The sequence below is a fragment of the Nelumbo nucifera genome, chromosome 5 (genome assembly GCF_055504915.1).
Source record: "Nelumbo nucifera cultivar China Antique chromosome 5, China Antique-T2T, whole genome shotgun sequence".
In the NCBI taxonomy this organism is placed as follows: Eukaryota; Viridiplantae; Streptophyta; class Magnoliopsida; order Proteales; family Nelumbonaceae; genus Nelumbo; species Nelumbo nucifera.
This window is the reverse complement of record NC_142653.1, coordinates 52,131,495-52,153,455: the sequence shown is the minus strand read 5'-3', so window position 1 is coordinate 52,153,455 and position 21,961 is coordinate 52,131,495. Positions and strand designations below refer to the sequence as shown.

The 21,961-nt window shown below is 37.9% G+C and overlaps 1 protein-coding gene across 8 annotated transcripts in view; it reads right to left on the bottom strand.

Annotated features, from left to right (window-relative positions):
* Positions 1 to 21,961, bottom strand: part of XRCC2 (homolog of X-ray repair cross complementing 2 (XRCC2)) — a 52,026-nt gene that overhangs the window by 499 nt on the left and 29,566 nt on the right. For 3 of the 8 annotated variants that reach the window (XM_088888118.1, XM_010257960.3, XM_088888122.1), the window contains exons 5-11: positions 19,857 to 19,919; positions 15,815 to 15,952; positions 3,415 to 3,517; positions 2,239 to 2,275; positions 2,026 to 2,126; positions 1,833 to 1,916; positions 130 to 695 (exon numbers count right to left, since the gene is read on the bottom strand). In XM_088888118.1, coding sequence (XP_088744244.1) covers positions 1,893 to 1,916; positions 2,026 to 2,126; positions 2,239 to 2,275; positions 3,415 to 3,517; positions 15,815 to 15,952; positions 19,857 to 19,919 — 466 coding nt within the window. In that variant the 3' untranslated portion in view covers positions 130 to 695; positions 1,833 to 1,892. Of the gene's footprint in view, positions 1 to 129; positions 696 to 1,832; positions 1,917 to 2,019; positions 2,127 to 2,238; positions 2,657 to 3,414; positions 3,518 to 15,814; positions 15,953 to 19,856; positions 19,920 to 21,961 lie in introns of those variants that run through there. The other 5 variants (XM_010257962.3, XM_088888121.1, XM_010257965.3 and 2 more) reach the window with 5 other exon arrangements.

Sequence of the window (21,961 nt, the reverse complement as noted above, 5' to 3'; positions counted from 1 at the left end):
GCATCTTTTAGTCAATTTCTGAAATTCAAGGTTATATTAAGTGGCTTAAGTCTTTTACCCTAATTGTTTTGGTAATTTACAAAATAAAAATAATAAAATACGGATTAATTATTTTATTAATTAGAATCATGAATTTAACATGATTTTATTGAATGGTGGAGATATATTTCAATTAATGTCAGAAAGCACAAGAGGAAAAGAGGAGTCCTAACATAGATAAAACTAGATTACCTTTCAAATTACAAACTGATCATCCCAGTTAACCCAGAGTTGGCACTACAAACCCGAAAGTTCCCTGTACGGACCAGCCCAGTTAAAATGACCCCTTTCGATCTTGCCAATTACAGCTTCAATTGGAACTCTGAAGTGAAGTCATTAAACACCCTCTGATTTCTTTACAACCAAAAAAATGGGGCCCACCATTAACGAGATGTGCAGTGTCAGATATGTTGTTGGTAGGGGTTGGAACGTGTTTAGCAACCATCATGCCGAGATCCATGGGTATAGCCAAAAGCACCCTGAACAGGTGAATAAATCAGCAGATGATTAATACTCTCCCCCTCCTTGCATAGGCTGCACCTGTTAACCAAGACCATTCCCTTCGATCGTGGGTGATCAATTATAAGTATTCTGTCTAGGATAGCAGACCACACGAAGAACAGGGATTTGGACGGGGCCACGACGCTCCAAACGTCCTGAAAATCGCAAAACTGTTTCATAAATTTAGAGAAAGATGAACAAAATAAATTGCGAATCATAAAGATTACTTCTATTCTTTTTATAAATTTGTATAACATTAAAAATAAACTTACTCTATTTTTAATTCATACCTACCATATATATACTTAAAACAATAAAATTTACCATTTGAACGATGGAAGCCTAAGATGATATAATCATGTTTGACTTGTAACTGTAAGTCAAATAATTCATGTGCAATGGCTCTTTAATCTACATATGATGGAAAAATAAACTCAAAATGTCGTATATAACCTGAATAAATCATTTTCTAGCAAGTGATTCAGACAAAACTTAAAATAAACAAAGCAATAACAAAGTAGAGAACCAATTCTTAATTGAATTGATTCAAGCTACATGAATCATATAACTTGTGAGATTCATGAATAAAATCACAGGACAAACAAAAATTGTAAGACTTTTGGGAAAAAAAAAACAATTCAGACATAAGATTCAAATTGAAATCCGGATTTCACGATTAAAGTCAAAAACAATTGTAAGATTTTTTTATTCTTTTTTGCACTCAAAAACTGCCAGAAGTTGATCAAACATATTTGTGATGGCTTTGGAGAACGTAAGCTGGCATTTGCAGTTACATACCAGACATTTTCAATTCTTAATTTCCTTTTATGTGTTTTTGAGTAAAATTCTACCAAACAAATCTTCCTTTCCAGAGAGCAGATAAAAAAAAAAAGCAAAATCCTATCATACACTATAAAATTATCACATTTTTCTAGAAACAATACAATTTTATACCATCTTTTTATTCCTGTAAAATTAAAATGATACAAATACTTGGGAAGATTCCGCATGGAGTTTCCTTAACAAAAAATCTTCAGTTCACAAGGAGCAAGCAGACATTTCTAGAGCAAAACAAGGTCATATCTTATGCTAAAAGGAAAAAGAAGCATAAATCACCATAACAAAAAAAATAAAAAATAAAAAATCACCATACCAACCACCTCCCCCCACCACCAAGAGAGAGAGAAGGAGAGAGAGGGAGAGATCGAGTAAAGTGGGCAAACATGTGAAAGTTAATTGAACCAAAATGAGATAGAATCAAGTTGCAAAACTAAAATAAGAATTCTGTTAACCTGATAGGATCAAAGGGATTAGGCAAGGCAAGACTCGATTCCATGCTAATTCAACTACCTTCATGTAACCATTGAAATACCAGCCTGCACCACACAGATGAGAGAAAAGATAGGAACCAAATTATTGTAGGTGGGAATTTTTAGATCCTGCTTTTTTGTTCTGCTAAAATATTTTAGGGATGCAAGTTCCTACATCTTTCACCATAAATTTATCCACGAAACTTAGTGATGGCAGCAACCATTCAGACACATATATTGGTGTACTTCTACTTTCGGCATTAGCACATTCTTCATCTGCAAAATGAGTAGATATGATAGATTTCTGTAAATTTCGAAGAATATAGCACCACCAAATGCAAGTAATCAACATAAATTTAGCAACAGTATGCTTGAGATAAAAACTCACCTGAAACTCTTAAAAGTATCCTATGTGTAATAAACAACTGCAATCACAATATTGAAAGAGAGGGTAGCTTCAAATTGAAGGAGCTAGGAAGTAACAGTGACAAAAATGATCACATATGAGGTGGCAATCTACTTCAATGTGTTTTTATGCTCAGAAAAATGGGTTTGAAGAAACCAGAATGGCACTCACATTATTATCAACTAGTAGTGTATCACTACAGACTAAGGACATGATTCTATATTTAGCTCACAAGGATTAGAAGATGTCAGATACTTGCATTTCTAACCTGTTGTAGATTGGCAAGTGTTAGGACAACCTACTCAATCAGCATTTACATAGGCTCCAGGTGGTAGATTAGTGCAAAACATTGTTCTAACACCATATCGGGGTAGGAAAATTTATTGAATGCCTTGATTGCCTGTATATTTTTATTTATTACAATAATGTACAATTGTTAAAATACCACTAAACAGACGATAAAGAAAATAACAAATATACATTATTTGCAAGAAAGACCAATGCTACACTATGATTTACGTAAAAAAAAAAAAAAAAGAAAAAAAAAGTATCTAAATATGATAATGCAATTAATCTCCAGCTGTATTTTCATCACAATTAAAAGGCCTACTTTTAGCACCAACAAGAGACCCAAATATAGGCCCAACTTCACAACAAAAGGGGTCAAACAAGAGTAATTGGAGAAGTCTATTCTGGTCTGACATTTCAGAGATCTGCCACCACATTAAATACTCGGAGCTTTCAGAATGCTTCAACCAGAAATTATAAGGTTGGAAAGGTCTTGTACTTTGTAACACAAGCCAATTTCATCTAAGACTATGAAATGCAACACAAGTCATCATAGCTAGATCACAAAAATCCTTTTCTTTTATTTTCTTTTCATTTTTTCATTTTCTTTTTTGATTGGTGATCACAATCTCATTGAACTCAATAGTTTTCAAGGCGTCTAAGCGAGGCTAGGCGACCACAGGGTGCTCAGGCTAATCGAGTTCAATTTGAACTCAATATGCTTTTTTTTCCATGTTTAAGAAATAGCAGACTAGTAACCTTTATAAGTGATCACTCTATAGAATATGATGTCATGAAGATGATAAATAATTCAAGTTATCATACATAAAAAAAAACTTTATAGAACATATTGACAGAAAATTCAAGTACCTGCCAGACTGAAGGCATATACTCACGATGCAAATATTTCTGATCATCTAGTTGTAAAGTTCTTAAATACGAGGTATCTTGTGAATGCCATTTTCTAAAAGTCCTGTTGTAGAGAATTTTTCATTAATTCACAACTTTATATTAGCAGAACAAGTAAATAATTAATAAGGCGAATAACTATAAGGATGGCAAATTTCCCCATCCCCGGAGGGGACCCGACTTCCCCGACACAATGGGGGCGGGGATGGGGACGAACATATATAAAAAATTATTTATAATTTAAATTTTTTATTTATTTGAAGTAAATTTATTTTTCAAAAAATACTGTTATCTAAAAAAAATTTCAGGGATTCGGGTCCCGTGGGAAACCCATCCCCGTCGGGGATTGGTGATGGAGGACAAATTTTATCCCCGGCGGGGATCGGAGATGGGGGACAGGGGTTACTTTTATAATCAGGGTCAGGGACGGGGAATATGATCCCTGCCCCATTGCCATTCCTAAATAACTATACTTCAGCTACTTACGATAAAAGCAAAGGAGAGGATATGTAAGAGTTAGAAAACAAATGAAAGGGACAATCTTGAGTAATGAGTAGTGTCTGTTTGTGAGTGATATAAGGTCTACCAAAGGTATTGTATATCTGTTGGAGCATATATTGAAGCAATAAACAATCCATTGTTGCTAAGCCGGTGCAAAAACTGAATACAAAGCAATGGAATATAGAGTTTCAAAATTACTTTGGCATATAGAGTTTCACCAAATAATAACTTCTAGGCTTTCCATGTGGGACCCACCTTACAAAGCCAGAAGCTACCATGTGAAATGAAAGTCCTCCCAAACTGGTACTAAATTGCAATTCTACTACCCATCATGGGTGTGAAAGTCAGACTGGATTAGGTTGGATTGAGGTTAACTCTAACCCTAATCCAGCTTGGATTCAACCAAGTTTTTGGGTTGGGTTGAGGTTGGCCCGACTTCTCCACTTCCCTTTGCCAAATGTTCTTATTTCCTAGACTCAAGGTTTTCTATTTCCTAAGAGTTCCCTTCAACTTCCAAGTGCTGGAAATTAGATTTCTTTGCAACCTTAAGCCTTTCAACAATGCCAACAGTTCAGCTTTCCATGAACCTCTAACCCCTATGGGTCCCAAAAACAAAGCCACCTTCCTGCCTGAGGAATCTCTAAATGTGTCTCCAATACCTGCCATTGCCAGATTTCCCATGGAGCTCCCATCAAAATTTAGCTTTGTTTTATTCCTTAGCATGGTTTAAAATCTCAATAGCTTTCCATTTCAATGGGTACCAGCACAAAATTATTAGTATTATTTGCACATTGTAGTTTAAATTTAGCTTGATATGCAATGTATTAGTTTCTTAGTTTTGTTTGAACATTTGGAACAAGATCACCATCATCATCTAAGGTTCTTATCACCACTATATGAGGTTGACTACATGAATCCTGTTTCCAAATTCTGTTCGCTTTATCTATGTTTATTTTTATCATTTCCTAAAACTGGCAAACCTTTCCACCACCGGATTCTACAGTGGAAGCCTCAAAGAAACTATGAGAATTGAATTTCAATGCAACGTTCTTCAGAAAAACTGAGCCCTAGGTACACAAGGGAGAGAAATGAAGAGAGGGAGGAGTTGGATGAGGGCTGGGTGCACTATGGCGCAGACAATGAAGTTCTGGATAAGATTTCAGATGGCAGAACTAGCATCGGAAGTGTGGATGACAATGATGGCAGCGATGTGGGTGATATGGGTCTGCTGAACGTTGAAAATCTTTTTCAGGGAGACCTAGAGGAGAAACAGACTTCTACTCCAGACGGCCAGGGAGGTCTGACAGGGAATGGAAGCAGATTTGGGACTCGTGAAGTGAATGGGACTAAAGACAATAACTAGAATAACTCATCTCCAAGACTTCAGATTGTGCAAGGCGAAAAAGAAGGGGTAAACCAAGAGAACCTGTGGCAGAGCAGGGACGTACTAAGGGGTGAACCAAGGGTAGAGAGGAGAGACTGCCATGGTGTCCAAAGGACAGAATTGCTTCCCAACCAACCTAAGGAGACAGTTTTTTACCAATCCTCTGAACATGAAAGGGAGGCTGGGAACAGTGCCATGTGTACCTCTCCCATTTGCCAGTCAAACCCAGGTAACCAAGTGAATTCAGTTTGTGCTACTAATGTCTTCTCTGTGTCCTATGTTCCAGATTCAGGTCCCATTCCAAGTTCAGCAGCCCGTGTATGTGTAGCCAACCAGGATGGTGAGTCAGCTAAAGCTATGGGGAAGGGAGTGAGGGATTGTGGGGAAATGGTGGAAGGCATAGGAATGAGAAAGCATGGGAAATTATTGAAAGAGTCTTCAGTGAAATTGAACAGAATGTGATGTGGAGGAAGGATTTAGAAGAGAAAAGAGGGAAGGGATCAGTTGAGAGGGGAGAAGGAGAGGAGGGAGAAATGAAGGGGAATACCTAGAGAGGAAAGTGGTGGAGGGAGTTAATAGAGAAAACCTGATAGCAGACTTTGTGGGGAAGCTAGGATGTAGACTGGAGGACTTAAATGGTTTGAAAAGTGGACTACAGAAGAAGAAGGAAATAAGAAAAAGGAATGTGGTTTTAGGACCGGAGGGGTTGATTGGGAAATACTGAATTTCATTGAAGTTCAAGCAACAAGAGGATGGTTGTGTGGGTGCTTACAAATGTTTATGGACCAAATGACTATAGAGAGAGAAAGGAATTGTGGGAGGAGCTGGCTGATATCAAAGGGCTATGGGATGGGCCTTGGTGCGTGGGTGGGGACTTTAATGTGATAAGATTCAAGGAGGAAACCAATAATATCAATCAAAGAGTGACTACTAGTATGAGGAAGTTTAACCAGTTTGTGGATGTCTTTGAACTTAAAGAGATTCCCTTAGTCCATAAGACATCCTGGTCAAATCTCCAAGCAAGTCCCATCTACTCCAAGCTGGATAGGTTTCTGTTCTCTTTGGATTGGGAAGAACATTGGGGGAATTTAGACTCTAGGGTTCTTCCTAGATTGACCTCTGACCATTGGCCTATTGTGATATGTAAGGAGTAGAGGAGTGGAGGACCTTCCCCTTTTAGGTTTGAAAATATGTGGTTACTCCATCCGGTGTTCACTAAAAGAGTAAGGGAGTGGTGGAGTGAATGCAACTCAATGGTGGAATGGGAAGGAATGAGATTCCATAAAAAATTACAATTTCTGAAAAACAAAGATCAAGGAATGGAATCAATTGGAGTTTGGAAGGATTGAGGAAAGAAAAAGAACTTTGATGGACCAAATTGAGAGCTTAGATGTGAAGGAAGAGAGAGGAGAGTTTGGAGAGGTAGACAAGGAGCATAGAAGAAGTCTAAGAAGACAGTTAGAGGACTGCCTACATAAGGAGGAAATAAGTTGGAGGCAAAAATCTAGATGTAGATGGCTGCAAGAGGGGGATAGGAATACCAGGTTCTTTCATTCTCTGGCTAATGGAAGGAGGAGGAACTTTATTTCCAAACGAGAAGTGGATGGAGTTGAGTTGACACAACAAGATGAGATTGCAGGGGCCTTTGTAGGACATTTTAAATCTATCTTAAGGAGGCCTGTGTGTAGGGGGTGTGGGTGGAAGGTTTGGATTGGCCAGATGTGGGGGTTGATAATAGGAGAAGATTGAAAAAAAGGTTTAGTTGGAAGAAATTAAGGAGGTTGTTTTCTCTATGGATAGAACAAAAGCTCCAGGTCCAGATGGGTTCACAATGGCTTTTGATCAAGATTGTTGGGATACTTTGAAAGATGATCTGTTGTTGGTGTTTGAGGAATTTCACAAGAGAGGAGTGGTTAACCCAGATGTGAATTCCACCTTTTTAATTGTGGTTCCGAAAAAGAAATATGCATTCCACCCGAAGGACTTTAGTTCAATCAGTTTGGTAAATAGTTTGTATAAGATTCTGGCCAAGGTGTTGTCTCTAAGATTGAAAGAAGTATTGCCAAATATCATTACATCAAATCAAAGAACCTTTGTGAGTGTAAGACAAATTACCGACCAGATCTTAATTGCTAATGAGAGTGTTGAGTTTTTCAAAAAGCATGGGAAGAAGGGAGTGGTATGTAAGTTGGACCTAGAAAAGGCTTATGATCTGGTAGATTGGGACTTCTTGAGGAGAGTTATGACCAAATTTGGATTTGGGGACAGATGGTGCAAATGGATTATGGGGTGTCTTCAGAATTGTCATTATTCTGTACTAGTGAATGGAATAGTGGTTGATTTCTTTCTAGCCACTGGGGGTATAAGACAAGGGGACCCCCTATCTCCCTTCTTGTTCACATTGATTGCTGATGTTTTGGGGAGACTAATCCACAAGGCGGACTCTAGGGGTCTCATTAGAGGATGGAGAGTTGAAAGGGAGGAAACCCCACTCACCCACCTACAGTTTGCAGATGATACGATTATGTTCTGTGAAGGAGGAAACTTGGGGTATATTAGGAACATGAAACTGGTGGTATTACTTTTTGAATGAATGTCAAATTTGAAGGTGAACTTTGAGAAAAAGTTGTGTAGTGGATGCGAACTTGGAAGAGGAAGAAACTAGGGAGAGTGTAGAAGTGCTAGGGTGTGAGGTCTCAGTATGGCCGTTGAACTACTTGGGTTTGCCATTGGGTGACAACCCAAAGAGGGACAGTTTCTAGAATCCGGTGGTGGAAAGGTTTGAGAAGAGACTTGCATCTTGGTAAAAGAACTATCTTTCTCTTGGAGGTAGGATAACACTGATTAAGGCTACTCTAGAAAATTTATCCATCTATTTTCTTTCAATGTTCAAAATTCCAGTAAAGGTTTCTAACAAGCTAGAAAAATGATGAGAAACTTCCTTTGGGAGCCGGGAGAGGAAAAGAGGGACCATAGGATAAGCTGGAAGGTGGTGACCATGAGTAAAAACAATGGTGGTTTAGGGCGTGGGAACATTAGAGAAAGGAATTTGGCACTCCTAGGGAAATGGTTGTGGAGATTCCCACTAGAGAAGGAGAAATTATGGGCCAAAATAGTGGTAAGCATTCATGGGTTGGAGCTAAACAGATGGGATGCTGGAATTCTGGCTAGGACCACAAGCGCCTCGCCTTGGAAAGCCATTCATCACTTATTACCAATTTTCTCCCCTTAAGTACCAGTTTCCTTCCTTGTATGCACTTTCTGATTTTAAAAATGAGCCAGTTTCCTCCTTCTTGACCCCTTCCTCTTTCATTTCAGGGTTTGGTTGGAATTTGGGTATGAGAAGGGCTATGAAAGACACCTAGACAGTATTTCGAGTCTCCTCTTTCTTCTTGATAATGTTTTCTTGGACCCTACTAAGGATGATTCTAGAATCTGGACAACCCCCCACCCCTACTGGTTTTTTCTCCTGTGCCTCTTTCTTTAAAGCGCTATGCCATCCCTCCAATCTTATAGCCCCCCTTCCCTATTAATGAGGTTTGGTGTAGACCAATTCCTCCTAAGGTTGATAGTTTTTGTTGGGAAGCCTTTCTAGAAAGATTCAACACTAATGATCTGCTCTAAAAGAAGAGACCCAATACTTGTTTGTCCCCTATTGGTGTGTTCTTTGTAAAGCTGATGGGGAGACCGGTTTTCATCTTCTGGTGTTTGCCAATTTGCAAAGTCTATTTGGGAGTGGGCTCTATCTCTTTTTTGGTGTACTTGGATTCCTCCGTCAAATTTGCAAGGCTTTTTTGCTCCTTTTTTCAGGTGACATACGAAAAGGGGAAGGACTATGTGGAGAGGACTGACGGCAGCAACAGTATGCTGGTCTTTGTGGGAAGAAAGAAATTCTAGAATCTTCTCTGATGTAGAGAGAGGTGCTAAAGAGTTGAGGGCCCTGATCCACATAAAGGTTATTCAGTGGATGAAGTACCTAGAGCTGTACACAGAATATACAGTAGATGACTTGCTGAGGAAGTGGGCTGAGATTGCTAGCTGTACCCAGATTACAGCAGGGATGAGTATGTCTTGGACTCCCTCACCTATGGGTTTCATGAAACTAAACTTTGATGGAAGTAGCAAAGGGAACCCTGGACAATCAGGGATTGGGGGTGTCTTCAGGGATGAGAATGGGGTTGTTTCTGCCATGTTTTCAGGCCCAATTGGAGTGGGTGACTCTCTCATAGCTGAAATCCACGCAGTTTTGGGAGGTGTCCAGAAATTTAGGGAGATGAAAATCAGAAAACTCATAATTGAAGGGGACTCGGAGGTGGTGGTTGGGTGGCAGAACAAAGAAGATAGCGGTTTATGGAGTTACAGTAATTTGAAGAGAAAATTCAGATGGCTGGTTCGAGAAATGGAAGTTAAAATTAGTTGGGTAAAAAGATCAGCTAATTCTTTTGCTGATGGGCTAGCTAAACAAGGGGTGGACAAGGATGTCATATTCTAGGCAAAGATGTTATTTAACTTTCTTCTTTTTCTGTTCTCTCTTTCTCTCTTGTTTCCTCTCTTGGGGCTCTTGATGTAGCTAGAAGATAAGAAAGTCTGTCTTCCTCTCTGTAATTTATTGTGATAATTAATGTATTGTGTTATTGATAAAAAAAAAAAACATATTTCACAATGTTTACATCATTTATATAATGTTTATAATATTTTTATTAGAAATTTCTGGCATATTTTTTATATTTGGAAGGCTAACAATTTCACCATCACCAACATTTTAAACCTTAAGGTTTGAGATAAGGAAATCTACAATAAAATCATTAAGACCTATTCCCAAGTAAATAATTCAGCCAAAGTCAACCAGTTTAGGCAGGAGGTGTTATGCCAGGGAGAGAAATTGGTGTTTTCATACTTCTTTTCAGTCTGTTCGGAAGAAATTCATTATTTAGAGAAAATAAAATGCATTGCACACAGGATTCTCAGAAACACAAGACACTTGTGGAGAAGAACAGGGTGTTTTAAGTTCTTGCCTTTATGTCCGTTAGAATGCTTAGTTTATTTTTTATGTTTGCATTCTGCTGAGTTAGGGTCTGTTTGGTCTAGTTAAAGTAGTTTTTTATCTTTGTTTATGTACTCTAACTTGAGTAGGGCATAAGGATCTTTTCCCCTTTAATTATGGTCGCCCTATATATAGTAATATAAGCTGGCGCTGCCATCCAGTTTCAGTTGACACCAAAACATTATCTTCTCTTCTCCCTTCTTTCCTTTCTTTCTCTTCTTTTCTTCCCTATTTCTCCTCTATTCTGCTGTTAATATGGTATCAGAGTGGTTCTGTTAGGTCTGAGAGCAGATCGAAAAGGGCTGACCTACCACTGGTACAAACTTGCTTTATCACCTTTTTCTTTTCTCTTGGTTGTGTACCAAGAAAAAACAAATGAATCCAGACTGCTGAATGTCATCAGAGATGTTGTGAGGTTCTAACCTCTTTTTTAATGATCGTGTGATTCCATACCTGAAAATACAAGATTGGTGGAGTGTGACTGTTTTTTAACCCTAGTGGTGTGACCGTACTGTTTTATGACCCTTCCTGGTAGTCGATGTATTTGGATGGTCTGGAAGTTGGTGGAGTGTGACTGTTAGGGCAGTACAGAACTGAGATCAACCTAAAATCTTGCTCTTTTTGGACAATCAAAGCTGGTCTCTATTCAGATTGTGTCCAGATTGCAGTGTGTGCATGTGGGCTCCTTGGTGTGTTTCTAGGACTGTTTTTTTGGTGATAGGAGGGATCATAAGGTGTGTGTAGGATCTGAAAAGTGTTTGAATCATGTCCTCTAAGAATTCTACAACTTCTGGAATTTCAGGTGATCAAAATGGAATGAATGGGGGGGATGGATATGAGTTTCCCCATGGCTGTAATTCCCTTTAATGGACTGAACTATCTTGAATAGTCTAGGGGAATTAAACTTTACATTACTGCTAGAAGAAAAATAGGGTATATTAATGGTAAAGTGAAGGAACTAAAGACTAGTAGTGTTTAACATGACAGATGGGACAAAGAAAATAGTATGGTGATGTCATGGCTCTTAGTTTCCATGCTGCCACAAGTAAGGAAGACTTTTATGTGGGCTGAAACAGCTTGTGAAATATGGGAACAAGCCAAATCTACCTGTTCAGAGCAGAGGCATTATGCAAAAATATATCAATTACAAGCCGAATCCTCCACTTGCAAGTAGGGGGAGAGGAGTCTCTCGACGTACTACTCAGATCTGACATCAATTTGGAAGGAACTGGATCATTATCAAAATGTTAATTGTAAGTGTGATGAAGATGCAAAGGCCTACAAGTCACTTGTTTCCCAACAATGGGTATTTGTTTTTCTTTTGGGGCTAAATCCTACATACGAATCCATGAGGGTACAAATCTTAGGAAGTAAGAACTTACCTTCAGTTCAAGAAGTTTATGCCTTAGTTCAGTCTAAAGAGAGTAGAAGAAGTGTGATGAATTGTACAGAGAGGGAACCAGTTGCACTATCTATCCGAGGGGTACAAGTTTAAATGTCGGAGGTTCTTTAAAAAGGGGTGATTCACAGAAGAAAGTGGATGACAAAGACAAGCTTTGATGCATTCACTATTAGAAATCCAGGCACAATAAAGACACATGTTGGGACCTTCATGGCAAGCCTAAATGGACTTTAGAATTGAGTATGAAATCTGATCCGAGTAAGAAGCCAACCCAGCAAAGTCAGAAGAAATATAACTCAACAAATGTGGCATCTCAAGAGACTAGTCCCATGGTACTCCAGGAGTGACACTCTGGTTTTGACCCCAAGGAAGAGGCATCATCAACTCCTTTCGTGACCACTTGGAAATATATGGTAGGACACCTCGCCAGATGGATTCTGGCCTTAATCTCACCTCCTTTGTATCTACACCAGGTAACACTGCCACTGCTTTCCATGTGTCATCTCATACATCTGATTCCCCTTGGATAATTGACATTGGAGCCTCAAACCACATAACTGGTAAGCCAAATTTATTTCAAGCATATGACCTCCTCTTTAGGAAAGATAAGGTGAGACTAGCTTATGGGTCTTTTTCCACCATAGCCGATCAAGGAACCATCTCCCTTCCTCTTGGTCTCACCCTCTCTAATGTGTTAAATATTCCTAAATTACCTATCAATTTACTTCCCATTAGTAGTATTACTCACTCCTTGAATTGTTCAGTGACCTTTCCTTCTTCATGTGTTTTTCAGGATTTGATCTAGGGTAAGACAATTGGTAGAGGAAGCATGGCGGATGGTCTCTACATGTTAGAGAATAAAGCCAGTTTTGTGGCTACAGAGTCCTAAAGTTCGTCTAGTGAGAGCCATGCCTATTTCTGGCATAATCGTCTTGGTCACCTTTTGTGTGAGTCTTTAAAACTTATGTTTCTTGAGTTATTTAAGTCTTTGTTAGTTAGTGAGTTACAGTGTCAGACATGTCAATTGAGCAAACATTGTAGATTCTTTTCCTTTAAGAAATAAAAGATCTGAATTTCCTTTTGATATTACCTACTTTGATGTTTGGGGCCCTATTACTCTACCTACTGAGACTGAATATAAGTATTTCACTACTTTGATTGATGACTACTCTACACATACTTGGGTTTATCCTATGCGATCTAGAGACTAAGTGCCAAAGATTGTGAAAGACTTTCAACGCATGGTTTTCACTCAATTCCAGACTAAAATTCATATTTTCCAGTCGGACGATGCAAAAGAATACTTCCACAGTGATCTCATAGAGTTCTTTGCTTCATGTGGATCCCTTCATCAAAGCTCTTGTGATAGGACACCCCAACAAAACAATATTTCTAAAAGCAAAAATCGTCATCTTCTCGAAGTAGCTCGTAGTTTATTACTCCATATGAATGTTCCAAAATGCTTTTGGAATGATGTTGTTATGTGTACTGCATGTATCATCAACCGTATGCCATCTCAGTTACTAGAGTATAAGGCCCCACATCAACTTTTGTTTCCTATAGCTCCGTTATCCCCCATTCCAATGCGTGTCTTTGGGTGTTGTCGCTTCATTCATAACGTCCTCTACTTGCGGTAAACTCGACCCTCGTGGCATTCCTTGTGTTTTTCTTGGTTACCCTTTATCTCAAAAGGGTTACTGTAGCTATGACCTTGCTTCATGCAAGTACTATGCCTCCATGGATGTTTCTTTCTTTGAGAGTCAACCTTTTTTCTAGATTTCTCTTCTTCCTAATCCTCCTCCATTTCGTGTCTTTCTTCACCGCCATAAGAGCCAGCTAAGTTCAAGAGCTGTAGAACCTGAAACTATGCAACTAACATCATCGGATTCTCCAAAAGTAGATCCACCTCATCATCCAAGTACACTTATTCCCATTGATATGCTTGAACCTCTTAATATTGATCCCCCTGTTATTAATGATCTTGATGCTCCTATTGCTAAGAGAAAGGGTGTTAGATCTTCTACTATTAATCATCCTATCTCTCACTTTGTATCCTACGATCATATTTCACCTTCATATTGTGCATTCCTTTTCTCTATTGACATTGTCCCTGTTCCTAAGAATGTGATAGAAGCTTTATTCAAACATGAATAGACAGATGCAAAAAGAATAAACTAATGCCTTACACAAAAATGGCACCTGGGAGTTGGTGGATCTTCTTGAAGGGAAGGAACCAATGGGATGCAAGTGGGCATTCACAGTAAAGCATAGGGTTGATGGTTCGGTACAAAGGTACAAAGCTAGATTGTGTAGAGACCTTTGCTCCAATAGCCAAGATGAATTCGATCAGAATCCTCCTTTCACTGGTAGCTAATCTTGACAGGGAACTTTACTAGTTGGATATTAAAAATGCATTCTTGAATAGTGACCTATAGGAGATTTACATGATTCAACCTCTAAGTTTTGTGTCAAAGGTAGTAAGCAGGTGTACAGGTTAAAAAAATCATTATATGAGTTGAAACAATCACCCCTAGCCTGGTTTACTAAGTTTCATTTAACTGTACAACAAATGGGATTCAGACAATGCCAGTCAGGTCATACTCTATTTGTGAAGAAAGGTGAAGGGAAAATTGCAGCTTTAATTGTGTATGTTGATGACATAGTCATAGGAGATTGGAAGACTAAAATACAAAAGTTGAAAAAATTCCTAGCCACTCAATTTGAGGTGAAAGATCTAGGCCCCTTACGTTATTTCCTTAGGATTGAAGTTGCCCGCTTTCAAAAGGGCATATTTATTTCCCAAAGGAAATATGTACTAGATCTATTAAAGGACACAGGCAAGTTAGGAGTGAAACCAAATGATTCAACCATTGAAACCAACCATCAGCTAGGAGACAGTCAGGGGGAGTGTTTGAAAGATGTGAATAAGTTCTAGAGACTTGTAGGGAGACTCTTATATTTGTCTATGACCAAACTTGATATTGCCTATGCAATGGGTGTCCTTAGTCAGTTCATGCATAACCCTAAGACAACTCACTTTGAAGTTGTAGAAAGGATCTTTAGATACCTCAAGAAGTTCCCAGGGAGTTGGTTTGCTATTTCAGAAGCATGGGCATTTGAAGGTGGAGGTGTATACAGATGCTGATTGGACAGGGGCAATCGATGATAGAAAATCTACTAGTGGGTATTGTACCTTTGTGGGGGGAAATTTAGTCACCTAGAGTAAGAAGCAAAATGTAGTGGCTAGATCCAGTGTTGAAGCAGAATATAGAGCGATGTCTCATGGAGTTGCTGAAATCATGTGGATAAAAAACTTGTTAGAAAAGTTGGGTTTTGCAGTTAACAAACCTGTCACTCTACTATGACAACAAAGCTGCTATAAATATTACCGCTAACACAGTCCTCCATGATAGAACAAAACATATTGAAGTGGACAAGCATTTTATAGAAAAAAACTTGTGAGCAAAGTGTGTACTCCATATGTCAGTTCAAAAGAACTTGCAGACATCTTCACAAGTTGGGCATGATTAACATCCATGTCCCAACTTGAGGGGGAGTGTTGAAATGCTTACTTTATTTTCTATGTTTGTATTCTGCTGAGTTAGGGTCTGTTTGGTTTGGTTAAAGTAGTTTTTTATCATTGTTTATGTACTCTAACTTAAGTAGGGGCATAAAGGTCTTTTCCCTTTTAATTATGGTCGCCCTATATATAATAATATAAGTTGGCACCACCAACCAGTTTTTCAGTTGACTCCAAAGCATTCTCTTCTCTTCTCCCTTCTCTCCTCTTCTTCTTCCTTATTTCTCCTCTATTCTGCTGTTAATAATGCCCTTGAGTTTTTATTTCAAGCATAACATAAATTATTGGAGAGAAGGGTTGAATGACCTTTCTTCTTTCACTGTCATTCTCAATCACAACTCGTAACTTAGTAGCAGTGCACCACATTGAAGTACTTGACATTTAAAAGGAGATCAACTAAAATAACCAGATCAAATCATTTCTATTTACATTGCAACATCAAACACTAACCTTTTTGCATTGCTTGTTAAAGACCCATCCCCAAATAGGGTTGCTTTTGTCACCAAAACAAGCATTGGTTGCATCTGTAGAAGCTTCCGGATCTCCTGAACAACAGTTTCTGCTACAGTTTGAAGGGAAAGGCTCTTTCTACAAAAGAAAACAAACATTAAAGAGATAAATAACCAGACTATTTGGATTGACTTATATAGAGTAGTAATTGAAGACCTTGTTCTCCAACTTAGGATTTTTAAAATAAATTTGCAATTAATTGCCTTCTTGTAAACAAATTGCCAGAACAATTTCCTCTTCATTTCAGGTATTTTCCTTGTTGCCTCACTTGATTCAAGCCACACCCAAAAGATGTATTATCTATTTTTCTTTCTAGAGAGAAGAAAAACCTTCATGTTTTGCATTTTCTATTATCAAAAAAAAGATCCTCTAAACAACGAAATTAAGGTCTAGCTTCAATTCATGCAAGGAATTTTTTTTTTTTTTTTGCATAATAGATGGTGATCGTACATAAACTGAAATGTCTTGTGATTTCATTTTTCACCAATCACAATGTAAAATTTCAAAAAGAAAAGAAAATCCACACTGCTTGAGTGCAATCAATAGTTCATTTTATGGAATTTAGACCTATTTGTATTGCCAACATTGAATGCTAGCACTAAATGACAACAAATATCGAAATGCAATAGTTGGCAGAAATGATATTATAAAATCAACCATCAAAGAGAAGGAATATGTGGCCAAACACAAAGATCAACAACTTGCATCGTTGTCTAATCGAAAAACAGCATAGGATAAGCTATCATGACATAACTGCTAAGGTGCTCTATCTGAGAATTAGAGTTGTTTTGTCACACCTAGTGTCACGTAATCAAAGTGCCTTTTGTGATGAATAGACAAATAGTTGATCAAATCCTAATTGCAAATGAGAGTGTGGAGGACTTGGAGAGATGGCAGAAAGGGGTTAGTGTGTAAACTTGATTTTGAGAAGGCATATGATATGGTAGATTGGTCTTTTTTGATATAGGTGATGGAGGCTTTTGGTTTTGGGGAGAGATGGTGTAAATGGATACAAAGGTGTATTTAACTTGCCATTATTCAATTCTTCCGAATGAAACAGTGGTAGACCATTTTCTGGCAGTTAGGGGGATTAGCCAAGGTGACCCCCTTTCCCCATTCTTTTTCACTCTAATTGCTGAAGTGTTGGGCAAGCTAATAGAGGGTGGATTCCATAAATCTGGTGAGGGGTTGGAGCATTGGCAGGGATAGGATACCGGTTACTCACTCATAGCTTGCTAATGATACTATTTTGTTCTATCAAGGGGATGATATTAGGTAGGTCAAGAATCTAAAGTTGGATGAGAGGAAGGTGATAAAGAGGGCTAAGTTCTAGGACATTTGGTTTTTCAATGGCCTTTGAATTATCTAGGAATGCCTTTAGGGGATAATCCAAGAAATAACAGTTTTCGGGCCTGGTGGTGGATAGATTTACTAAGAGATTAGCTTCTTGGTAAAAGAATTGTTTGTCCTTGGGTGGTAGAATCACACTAATAAAATCTACATTGACAAACTTGCTTGTGTATTTTTATCTATCTTTAGGATCCCAAAAAAAGTGAGTAGAATATTGGAAAAATTGATGAGAAATTTCTTATGGGAGCCTAGGGAAGAGAAAAGAGATAATAGAGTCGGTTGGGAGATGGTCACTAAAAGCAGGACTGATGGTAGATTAGGCATTGGAAACATCCAAAAGAGGAATGAAGCAATACTGGGGAAATGGTTGTAAAGGATAGGGACAAGTTGTGGGCTAAGGTAATTTTGAGTATTCATGGGCAAGCAACTAATGGTTGGGATGCGAGAATCTTGGCAAGGGTTACAAAAGCTTTCCCATGGAGATCCATTCATGCCATTCTACCTTCATATCATTTATTAAGTATAACCATTGCTTTGGAATGTGTGTGAAATTTTGGGGACATTTTGGTTGGGGATGTGCCTTTGAAAGAATAATTCCCTTCATTGTATCCCCTCTCATTATTCAAGAAGGAGACTGTTTTTTCTTGGTCCCTTCAAAAGTCAGTGTATGGTTTCAATTGGGACTTGGACCCTAGAAGGGGTCTTAGGGACTCTAAACTAAGAATGTCTTGGCTTTGTTTTAGATATTGGGTGGGGTGGTTTTGGATCCTTCAAAGGAAGATAGTAGAATTTGGACTTGGACTTCTATTCAAAAAATTTGGAGTAAACTAATTCCTCCTCAGATTGGAGCTTTTTGTTGGGAACCTTTTTCGGAAAGGTGCAGTACTTGTCATTTTCTTCAAAGCAAAATACCCATTTGGTGCTTATCCCCTAGTTGGTGTATCCTTTGTAAGGCCAACAGTGAGAGTTGTTACCATCCTGCACCCTTGTTTCTATTATTTCAGATTCTTTGTTTGGTTGTAGATGGACTCCCACGCCAAGTATACAAGGTTTGTTTGCTTCTTCCTTTGTTAGGTGGTCAAAGAAGAGGGGCAGAGCAATATGGAGATGTGTACGGGGCCTACGGGCTGCCATTTGCTGGACAATCTGGGAAGAAAGGAACTCACAGATTTTTACTAAAGAGTAAAGAGGCAATAATTGAAGTTGTAACTATTAGAATTGTGCTGTGGTTAAAATCAGTAGATCTGTTTGAAGACATCTCTACAGTAATGTTGATTAGAAATTGGAAGTGGTTAATTCAGCACCAATCCAAATGAAAACTAGGCTCCCCTTGGCCTACACCAGCTCCTGGATTTATTAAATTGAACTTTGATGGGAATGGGAGCAATGAAAGTAATCCAAGACCTTCAAGTATTGGAAAAACTTTCAGAGATGAGAAAGGTAAAGTTATTGTGCAATATTCCGGACTTGATGGGGTGAGGGATTCTCGTAGAGCTGAGATTATGGCAGTATTGGAAAGGTTAAGGCTAAAGAATAAAAAGTTCTATTATTGATAAAAAGTGTGATCAAGGATGTTATTTTAGATACTATTGGCATATTCTCAATGCAATACCTTTACTCCTACAATGAGAAAGTCTAAGGTCCTAGTAAGTATGGAAATTCTTCAGGAAAAGCATGTTCATTGTTGGTCACCAATATTAGATGATTACCAATGGAAAGTCCCTAGATCTTGAATCAAGCCAGAATTGTATCCCATGTCTTCACCTGGATTAAATGATATGAATCGCTTGAATTTTGTAAGATTTTCCTTCCTCCTTTCATAGACCAGTGCCATATGATGTTTGAGGTGTGAGCTGTGAGGGATTTCCAATCAAAAGCCTTAAAACCATATTTTTCTGTAATCACCTCTCTCTCCACAGTTCATTTTGCTCATACATGCACCTCCATAGCCATTTACCAAGAATGGCTATATCCTTGGTTCTGAGAAGTCCCAAACCACCCTTGTCCTTGTGCAAACAGTCAAACACATACATGACCACTCCACATGGTGGTACTTCTCATCATTGGGATCCCACAAGGCATTTCCAACTTTCTAAGTGTCTGTGCTACTGATGCTAGAATTTGAAAGAGGAATAAATAATATACTAGCAGATTTAAGACTGCTCTTTACACGGAGGTTAACTTCTCTCCTTTAGATTGGTATGACTTTTCCACCCAAATTGCTCCATTAATCGATCCCATATGGCCTTAGGCTTGTAATAAACACCACGAGCAAGGCCTAGAATGGTTGGTAAAGAACCAAATCAGAAATGCAGTATAGAGGCCAAATCTTGCATACTTGGGACCTCTCCTAAAGGAAATATTTCACTCTAGGCTAGATTTTTCTTTAGTCCCAATCTCAAAGCAAACCAGCACATAATAAAAGCAATGCATGTCCTCATGTCTTTCTCTTGTAAAAATCATTGAGAAAAATCAAATATAAATGTTTTATATGATAATTAAGACTACATCCATCATACAGCAAGCAATAATAGAATAGAAAACAATTAGCCTCATCTATGAATAGCAAGGAAGCAGACGATGCAAGAATTGAAGAATATATTCAACTGTAATAATTCAATTGGTTAATTACCTTTTATCAAATCCCAATGGCAATGGCGTTGAAGCTCGATCTATCCAATAAAAAGCACTTATGCTGGGAAAAATAAGAGTTGAATTTAGTTTCTAAAACATAAGTAGATTAATCTTCTTCTGAACAGTCTACTTGAATGTGGTGAAAGATACAACTATTTGTGCAACTGAATCATTCACAAAGAATTACTTAAGCCCCAGATAGTATAACCAGAAGGCCAAAAGGTTATGTATTAAGAAGGAAAAATGTTTACAACTCAAATTTAAATATCTGAAAAATTCATAACTGTTTCGGAGATTTGTTCAACTGTATAGAAAACAATCCAAACAACATTTTTTTTGAGAAAAGGAAAAGTACAAGTACAAAGTCTCATTAATAATAGAAAAAAACCCTGTACAACTGGAGGCTGTACAAGGGGAAGTTACAAAAAACACCTCCCTTATATATCATAGCACCATTGATCCATGAGTGTTTACAAAATGAGTATAATTTATGAAAAAAAGAGCTATAACTATGTCCTTTAAGACACTTGTGAAGCCAACAAGGAATGCATTTTTCCTACTACTTTTTGCACCATTGATTCTGCTGAGCGTTCTGGGAGATCCTTGTGTTTCTTTCTGCCATATAACCCTGAAAACGGCCACAGGGACTATGCTCCATGCCTTACCCCTCTTACTCAAAACTTCCAAGTTCCAACCTCCACCCCTTCATGAAGTCCTTAACAGATGCTGGCCAGACAACCTTCACAAAGTACACAATTTGCATAATCCAGATCCATACCTCTCTTCACCAGATTATCTCTTGTAAGAATTCCACTTTAAGTAGGCACTCCACACAAAAAATGCTACCAAGAGATGCACTTGCCCTAGATACAGTTGCTAGGGGTTTCTTGCTCATTGGATCTAGTCAAATAGTAGCACACAGATCGGACAGAATATTTACCAGTCTTCTCCCAAGCCCATACCCTCCTATCTATTCTGATATAGTCCATCTGAATGCCATATAACAACTGCAGCAGCTCCTCCATGAGTTGTAGCTACCAATCCAGCAATTTGGCAACCAGCAATTAATGGTCAAATGAAAGATAAAGAAATAAAATTTGGTAAAAAGAATAACCCTGCACAATTCCAAACTCTTAATAAGTACTAGAACCAAAATAAAAATGTACAACATACAAAACCAGTGGTCTATTTTGAGACCTACGGGAATTAAAAATAAAAACTTGTTTTTGTGTTATGAAGTTAAGTGATTATTATAAGAGATAAAGAAGAAAAGAAAGGAGACATTTTGGTGACTGCCTAATAGGTTAGTCAACCAGCCTATTCCATTAAATAAAATAAATGGAAAACTAGGGCATCAAACAGATCAAATAGGACCGGATATAGGTAGATTCAAATTTTCTTGGTTTATATTCGAATTCCAATTGGATCTTATCAATTGGACTTATGTCAGATTCAAATAGAATTCGGAAGCAATCGGATGTTCAATAATGAATAGTATAAATAAATTAAACTAAAAATGATCAGAATATTATATAGTATTAATAAAATGAATTAAAAATGATTGCAATATTATATTTTATGAACAAAAGTAATTGAAAATTACTCATATGAAACTTGAACCTATGAAAACTTTAGTAAAAACACAACATTGAAATCAACTTTATTAATAGATACAATATAAATTTGAAGTATATATGAGCATACATATTTAAATCAAATCAAATTGGATTTAAATCGGATCATATAGGGGTGGACTATATTTGATCCAATTATAAATGGATTGAATTTGGATCACCCTTAATGGGAATTGGATTTGAATTCAGACAATGGGATACCTATGGAAAACATATGATTTTGCTCCCACATTCAATTATTAACTCATTTAACATATCCTCCTCAATCTCAATGTAGATGCTAAGCATGCCCAGCTAGCCAAAAACACAATCAATCCTGGATTTCAGAACTCCTTTTGCGAGGATGCTAGCTAATTGATTTTCTAATTGACAAATGATGAAGAAGAATTTGGCCCTCCAATGATAACACGCCACATGGCACTTCCAAGCCACATCGGACGCACCTCAAATACACCTTAGAGGAGACTCT